Genomic DNA, 7895 nt, shown 5'->3' on the forward strand with positions numbered 1-7895 from the left:
ATAATTTACTACTCTACGTACTATAAAGCATATTACAGCAAGTTTATGATATGATTTCATTGATGATTATTTATTTTTTGTTAATTTTATTTGATGAATGATGATAAGACTATTTTTAGCATAAAATAAGGGTAAATCGATCGATAATGTGTAGATTGTATACACACGAAAAAGATAACAAGGTTAATATTTTATTCAAAAATAAGTAAAAAAAAAAGTTAGTAGTGGGTACTTAAAAGTCCACACATGTCAACCGACGTTATGTTTAACATAGATATCCTATTTTTAACGTATTGCTTATTAATTTTTGTGTGAACTTGGTTCGAAAGAGAAAATATCCTCCTTAAAGAAGAAGAAAACCTTTGTCTTTTGAGGGAGAAAATATCATCTTGGAAGATTTATTATATAAACCCTATTTTCAAAACAGATTTATTATAAACCAAAAAACAAGAGATAAGCGAAATAGAAACAAAGATTGAAGATTTCCATCCGTAAAACCGATAAAAGCCCCTCCAAAATTCAACAATGAAGCTTAGGGTTTTAAATAAAGGACTAAACTTATTTAACGAGATATTATTATTTAAGATTCAAATAATAGGGCCAAATAGTCCATAGGTTGTTCTTCCATCTCCAATGGTGAGATTTGACTTTGAGTAATAAAATACAAATTGAGTTATTTTTCACACCAAATGGTGATATTCAACTCATTTCTCAATTTAACAACTCATGTGATGTATAATTTCTCAATGGTGAGACTATCTTAAGTATGCTAATATCATTTTCCAACATGACCCACTACATCCAATTAAGGATCTGTTCTCTTCAGCTTAATTTCAGTTCAGTTCAACTCAATTTAGTTCGATCAGTTCAGTTCCTAATTTCCTTCTCTCATAAACAATTCATTTCATCTCTAATCAGTTCAGTTCCAATCAGTTCAATTTAGTCTAGTAAATCAGAACAGAGTCCATATAAACAATTTTAAGTTTTTATAAAAGCATTATAAGTTCAATAAATAAATAAGTTCAATTTACATACATACTCTCTTTTAAAAAGTTTTCAACAAATCTCACCGTTGAATATGGTCTTATTAATCCATGTATCTTAAACGTAGGAGAAGATGAAAAATTTCAAAACTTGTAGAGAATAAGATCTCAAAAACTCTTTAATTTTACGGTAATTCAATTATTTTCAAAAAACTCAACTGCCTAATTAATGGTACCAAACAGCTAGGCCACACTAATCTTCTGATTTAACCCCCACCCCACCATTAAATAAATAAATACATAAAAGATTCCAATAAAACTAAAAAGAAAATAAATAAAAAAACAAAAATAAACGAGTAATAATTCCAATATTAAATTCCCTGAGCCGGGTCACAAAATCTAGCCGTTACACTATCCCACCGCTACGTTCACGTTACACCCCACAACCACTTTTTGAAACATCAATCTGACCGTTACTCTTTTATTCTCTCTCCTCAAAACACTTGACTTCCTCTGCATTTTTTTTACTTCACTTCTAACTCTTCCTGTCTTACTTTCTGTACTTAGCTAACTCCCTCATCATCCTTCTCCTCATACACCTCTCTCGATTCGAGTCGATTCGATAAAATGTCGGTGGCGTACGCGTTTGGTAAGGAAGATTTGGCAGTGGATCAAAGCCTTGGGTACCCAAGAGCGTACGCTAAGCTTTGTAAAGATACAAGTATTAGTCCTTATTGTCATGGTCCTCCTTTTACTTTCACTCCCTATTCTTTACATTCCCAAGAGGTAAATAAAAAACCCCCAATTTTATTAAGATATTTTTTTATTTTCTTGTTCTTTCTTGACTTTAGAGTATTTTGTTGTGATTGTATAATTGAATTGATAGAATTTGTAACATGGGGTTTCTTTGCTTTTTCATGTTATTATTTAATTTTGCTTCTAATTTTGGTATGTTTATGAATTTTATGATTTTGGTGAATTGAATTGTCCTTTCTTCTCTGTTTATCAAAATTGATCCGACTAATTGATAATATGGGTTGAAAATAGGAATTTGATATGGGCTGCATATTCTATAGGTGGAAATATTAGTTAACATTGACGCTGTGATTTTGTCATGCATTTCTAGAAAATTTGACCGAATAATGTGTAGCATTAGCTAAATAGTACATTTTAGTGATTTTACCATCTAAAATTTTATTGGGTTATTTTAGAAGTTACTCTCTTCCGTCTTTAATAGTCACGCTAATAGTGTAACTTGAACTCGCAATATATGTGAGTTACTGAGTTACATGAATATATGAATTCTTTTCTTCCTGAACATTGGTGATTTTTGGATGCTTAATTAATTAAGGCTATATAATCTGTTGATTTAGGCATCAAGGGCAGAGGAATTAGATGATTTGTTTCCTATAATCGACCCACAAGCGAAACCAACAGCCAATTACAGAATCTTTGTTAGTATAATATGGAAGCAACTCAACCACTTAGGGTAATAACCCTTCTACCAAAGAAGTTTTACTCTTTCTTCAACTAAATTAACCACGATTCCAAGATATTTAACTAATGCTTATGTTGTTTTTTGTGGTAATTGCTCTTAGAAATGCCGGCTTTGATCCGGCCATGTTTCGGGTTGATCCTTATGGCAATGTCATCTACCTTCATGCTGATGCCACCTCCCCACTCGCTTGGGATATCGATCACTGGTTCCCTTGTTCAAGTACAGAACACATCTTCTACTTATGTGTACATTACAATTTTCTTAACAAAAAATACTATATATTATATGACATATTGTGGTACAAAATTTAGGAGGAGGACTGACTGTACCAAGCAATTTAAGGATACTTCAATGGCAAGTTCGCAAGAGGAAGCACAATCAGTTGGAATTTTTAGTACCTTGGTGGGATTTGCAATTGGGCATATCTATTGACCAGTTTTTATCTGTCTTTGCTGCATCGAATTCGGATTTTAGGTGAATGGATTGATGAATTATCCCTTTTTTCTGTGATTTAGATTTCAGATTTTTGGACTAGGATATAAAATGTTGTTTATAACATCATATGTTGGTAATTTGTTTTGGTAGGCATAGGGCATTTAGGTGGATGTTTGCAGCAGGTGAGAACGAAGAGCTGAATGATATGCAAACTGTAGACTCTCATAATTTTCCTCAACCATTTATGGAGTCGAAAGAGCACCTTGGCCTAGCGCCTGCTGCTGTTGTTGTTCGTGCTCGAAAAGAATTTGTTGATTCAACTTTGAGAACTTTAGATGTCAATAGACAGCATAGGCCTACTACTCCTATGATAGGTAAAAAACTAGCTTTTTCGAATTTTTTTTTTAGTCCTGTTTCTGTTGTGTAACTCGTTTATGTCTAATGAATGATAGCTCCTTCGAGGAAATTGAAAAATGCTATGTCGAAGGAGAATGAGATGCCTGACATGGCTACGAACCCATACCAAGCCTTGGTTATGGCAAGAGATTCGTTGAAGCGGAGAGAAGAGACTAATAAGATGAAGGCAGAAATTCAAAGGTTGGATGATGAAGTGACTGAATTGATGTTAAAGAATGAGGAAGAAAAGATGACAATTCAAGAGCTTGAGTTAGCATTGATTAAACGTAGAAGACGGGCTGAAAAATGTCGTAGAGTGGCTGAGGCTCAATCTTCTTACAGAACAATGCTGGAGAAAATGATCAGAAATGCAATGCATCAGTAAGGCCTTTTTCCTCTTTTGTTGCACATTTGTTGGGAAATTTCGGAACTTCTTTGGTTGTAATCCTAAATTCTAATTCATCTTGTTTGTGAATTTTTGTAGGAGTGTGGTTTACAAAGAACAGGTGAGGCTAAACCAGGCTGCAACCAACACACTCATGGCAAGACTTGAAGCGCAAATGGCAATTTGTAACTCGGCTGAGAAACAGCTTGCTAAAAAGTTTAAGCAAAGAGATGAACTTGAGAAACAAATAAAGCCAGAGTGGGAACAAGCAAGGAAGAGATCAAGGACTGATATTGATGATGCTTTTGCTGAGGAGAAAGAAGACCGAACACTAATCTACTTGCCGAGGATCAAATCTAAGACACCTTCACACAAGGAGCTAAGGAAGTTCCTAGAAGAAGAACACAACTTGTCAGAAGAAGCCCTTTGGATGATTGAAGAAAACAGAATAGAAGAAGAAACAGAAGAGACACCAAAACTTACATTAGGCCAGGAGATAGAAGAGGAAGAAACAAGTCATAATGTGGAGGAGTTAAGTGTCAAATTCCCATTTGCTCGAGAAGCAGAAGTAGATGATGATGATGATGAGGAATCGAGGAAGGAGAAAGGGAAAGGCAATGTAGAGAAATGGTTGCATTTGCTGCTGGAAAACACAGAAGGCGAAGATCATTTGAATTTTAGCCCTCCTAAAGTAGCTCAAGAACCCGAGACTAGCAGCAATACTGATGAAATCATCAAAAAGCTCAATGAAAAATTCCCACAGAAGGAGATAAAAGTCCTGAAACCTCCTGTTTCTGATGAAAAGAAGAAGAGTGTAGAGGTTGAAACCAGTAAACCGAGGTCAATGAGCACTCCTAGGAGATCCATTTCGGTTGAGCCAAGAAGCCATGAAACAAAAAATGAAAAAAAGAAGGAAGAAATTGTTTCAGCTGAAGTTAAAAAACCAAGGGCAATGAGCACTCCAAGAAGAACAATATCATATCAGGCCGATATTACTAGCAAAGGAAGCGAAGCAAGGAAGAGTTTAGGAGCAAGGAGATCCATTTCTTCTGAGACCGAGAGTGAAGCAAAGAAGAGTTTTGGAGGAGGGAAAGATAAAGGGATTGCTAGGACTGAGAGCGCGAGGTTCTTCAGGCAACTCCCATCTTCTCCTTCAAAGATATTAAATATGAGAAAGGGGGTGGATTGCATAAGAAAGAAGCCACTCGTGATAGACGATGATGAAGACTATAATCATATTGATGAGAATCATTCAGCTGGTGACAACTTCCTCAAGTCATCCATCAAATCCATCAAGAAGGCTGTCAAAATTTAAGTTGTAAATTTTGGAATGTAAATTATTTCCATATTCTTTTTGTTTGTTGAGGTTGATATTCATTTGTGTGTGAACTTATTTCTTTGTCAGTTTGTTTTTCATACTGATATATAGAATAACAGCTTGTTGTTAATAAACATAGTCTTATGTAAGGTAATATTACTTTACTTTTTTTCTGAATGGCATACATTACTTGACATATCCAAACTTTTGACTCTACAGGAAGACTTGTAGCCTTGTAGGCCTACAAGAAGACGTATGTATTTCGTACAAATTAACAAGAAAAACAAATATATAAATCAGTGTTATTATGCTGATGGTAATTAAAACAACAGACTTCGTATTATGGAGTAAAGAAACTTGAATTGATCACGATAGAGACTTCCTCCATCTGTGTGAGTTCTTGCCCTTGGTAAGAGGGGTATGCCTTCCAAACCCGACTTCCTCAAAATCCCTCTTTCCTACATCAGTAACACTAGTTGAGCCAGAAATTAAAATGAACTTCTTCCATCTAAAGAATCCTTTCTTTTTCTCAACCACTTTTTCCAGCTGATTCTGCAGGGTAGTTATCTGGTTCTGAAGTCTGACAACATCCTCCTTTAACCTCTTGATCTCCATATGCTGGACTGAAACCTCCCGTTTAGACTGACATCGGCCTGGTGCATCGTGCCTATTAGAGTTCGGGCTTCTAGCCATAGACATAGGGCCACTCCAGTCCAGCTGCCGGGAAATCTTGTTCTGTTCTGTAAACAGGACTTGCACTACTGCTCGAACAGGCAATCTTTCGTTCTGTGAAGCATGTAGGCATGCTTCTGGAGAGAGTTTTCGACAATCAATTAATCTGCATAGAAGCTTTCTTTCTTGCTTTGTTACCTTAGTATGTGCCTGTACACCCACAAAAAATGTCTAAGAACTTTTAAACAATATGTATATCATTCAGAAGAGACCAAAAACCAGCACTACTTGCAAAGTTGTAATGCAGTATTAGAAAATTGGACTCTTTTTAATCAGAAAAGATTCTGTTTCAGTAATAACAGGCAATATATTTTTGGCTCTTCTACTATTCCCTCCCCACAAAATTATGTCATAGCGTTTTCAATTGTAGGACACACCATATAAATTACTGATTAATTTTGCTGTCTTTCATACCACTATATCTATACATCAACCTACAATCATATACTAAATCATGCTTATTACTTGCCTAAGTACGCGTCTGGTTGTCAATATGTGAGGCATTATATTGATTATACTAGTATAAACTCTTATTAGAAACTATGTACAACCTGAAATTGCTAACATCTGTTGATGGAAAAATGCTGTGCATTATACTAAAATCATGTACTCGTAAATAAGACAGGAAATTTTGCTGAAAAGGGGAGAAATGAGATGATTAAAACATAAATGAGAGGACAAAAACAAAGGCTAGTATTCCGTACAAATACACAAAAACACAAAAAAGGAGCTATGAAAGATTACCTTGAGGTAAGTATCAACAGCGCGGTAGAGTCCATCATCTATGGCTCTAGCATGGGCAGGGAGGGCACCAGCAAGCTGAATGAACTCCTCCAACTTCAAATTTGAGTCCATCGCGACTTCAGCTAAGTACGAGTCCATTAACTTAGCCACCTTAATTAAGGCCGCGCTACTCCTAACACCTTCATCTAATCCCACAAACCTCTTTACTAACCTCATGACTAGCTCCACATCAAGCAATGTACTACAAGTGTGACTAAAAGAAGGTATCATAATTTCCTTCAATGTGGCTTGGTCTAATTGCCATGACACCCTTTTTTCTAGCTCTTCTTTATAGGTGAGCTCAACACCAACCATGTTGGCTACCCTTAGTAGCCTTAGAAGGAAGTTACATGGGACGGTGTCATTCTCCGGGGGGAGGATTCCTACAAGTGTTTCGACAAAGAAGCGTTTCTTCCTCCAAGCGGATGTCACGGACTCAGGGGAGGCTGATGGGTCATCCCCCTCAAGTATTGTGACATCCCTACTCTCGGATAGTTCAGGAACCCACTTAGACGCGTAGTGAGCAATGATCGAGCCAACAAGGTCAGGGCGTACCCCCTTAGACTTTATACCGGAAAGTGTCTTGACAAAGTAGTCCATGTCAAGAATGCAAGCATCATCTAGCCAATGCTCACCCGCCAACTGCGGTGGGTTGCCTGCAGAGGTATTCGACAAGGTGACCCTATTATTCATTGTTTGGCCTCTATTATATGGTGTGTGTTACTAATATGTAACATAACATAAAAGAAAGAAATACCTAGACTACTATATAGCACATAATGGTTACAAGTTTCGAAGGAGTGAAAAGACGATTATACCCCTCGAAAAGTACACATATTATACAAAATCCACATGGGTATTTATGGAATGAATTAGGTGAGGAGGATGGGTGATAAAGAAGAGCTCAACGAAGATAAGAAAGGAAAAGACAATGTAAGATGCCTACCCTGCCTTCAAGTCATTATCCAAACAAGGGTTTTAATTTGTGTATAGAGTTTAGGGGTTTTGTTCTTTGTAATACTAAGTAAGAAATAGACATGGAGAATATTGCATTAATTGTTATTTGTCATATTTTTGAGCTCTATTTTAAGAAATTACCTCATTGTATTCTTATCTTTCTTCCTTCCCATCACTTTGTGTGGGAAAATTAGAAAGTTGTTGCACAAAAAGATAATGTGAGTGATGTATTTTCTCTAAAATTCCAAACCCTTTGAAAATGAAACGTTTAGTGGGGACTAGGGATGATTGCCATAACGCCAATATTTCTATGCTGTCTAATTATGGATTCACGTGAACTCCCATGTAAATCAATATTCCAATTTTTTAACGGTGGAAGTTATTTTTGTTATGTATAATTATCTAATG

The 7895-nt window shown here is 36.0% G+C and overlaps 2 protein-coding genes across 2 annotated transcripts; one reads left to right on the top strand and one right to left on the bottom strand.

The window, feature by feature from the left end:
• The first annotated feature begins 1506 nt into the window (after window positions 1-1506).
• LOC145589736 (uncharacterized) lies at window positions 1507-5044 on the top strand. The gene is made up of 7 exons (XM_081646415.1): window positions 1507-1769; window positions 2357-2472; window positions 2582-2700; window positions 2793-2955; window positions 3067-3290; window positions 3369-3693; window positions 3797-5044. The coding sequence occupies exons 1-7, from the start codon at window positions 1611-1613 to the stop codon at window positions 5010-5012; spliced, it is 2322 nt and encodes a 773-aa protein (XP_081502541.1). The 5' UTR covers window positions 1507-1610; the 3' UTR covers window positions 5013-5044.
• A 251-nt stretch (window positions 5045-5295) lies between these two features.
• LOC145589737 (root phototropism protein 3-like) lies at window positions 5296-7382 on the bottom strand. The gene is made up of 2 exons (XM_081646416.1): window positions 6492-7382; window positions 5296-5897 (listed from the first exon to the last, which is right to left on the bottom strand). The coding sequence occupies exons 1-2, from the start codon at window positions 7221-7223 to the stop codon at window positions 5382-5384; spliced, it is 1248 nt and encodes a 415-aa protein (XP_081502542.1). The 5' UTR covers window positions 7224-7382; the 3' UTR covers window positions 5296-5381.
• Window positions 7383-7895: the final 513 nt, after the last annotated feature.

The sequence above is a fragment of the Chenopodium album genome, chromosome 17 (genome assembly GCF_948465745.1).
Source record: "Chenopodium album chromosome 17, dcCheAlbu1.1, whole genome shotgun sequence".
NCBI lineage: Eukaryota > Viridiplantae > Streptophyta > Magnoliopsida > Caryophyllales > Amaranthaceae > Chenopodium > Chenopodium album.

Bases quoted from the DNA above. Each gene is read 5' to 3' on its own strand.
- LOC145589737 (XM_081646416.1), bottom strand. From the start codon at position 7,223: ATGAATAATAGGGTCACCTTGTCGAATACCTCTGCAGGCAACCCACCG. The intron at 5,898-6,491 runs GTAATCTTTCAT...GTGGGTGTACAG, and splicing joins CTGTTGATACTTACCTCAAG to GCACATACTAAGGTAACAAA.
- LOC145589736 (XM_081646415.1), top strand. From the start codon at position 1,611: ATGTCGGTGGCGTACGCGTTTGGTAAGGAAGATTTGGCAGTGGATCAA. The intron at 2,473-2,581 runs GTAATAACCCTT...AATTGCTCTTAG, and splicing joins AAGCAACTCAACCACTTAGG to AAATGCCGGCTTTGATCCGG. The intron at 2,701-2,792 runs GTACAGAACACA...TACAAAATTTAG, and splicing joins TCACTGGTTCCCTTGTTCAA to GAGGAGGACTGACTGTACCA.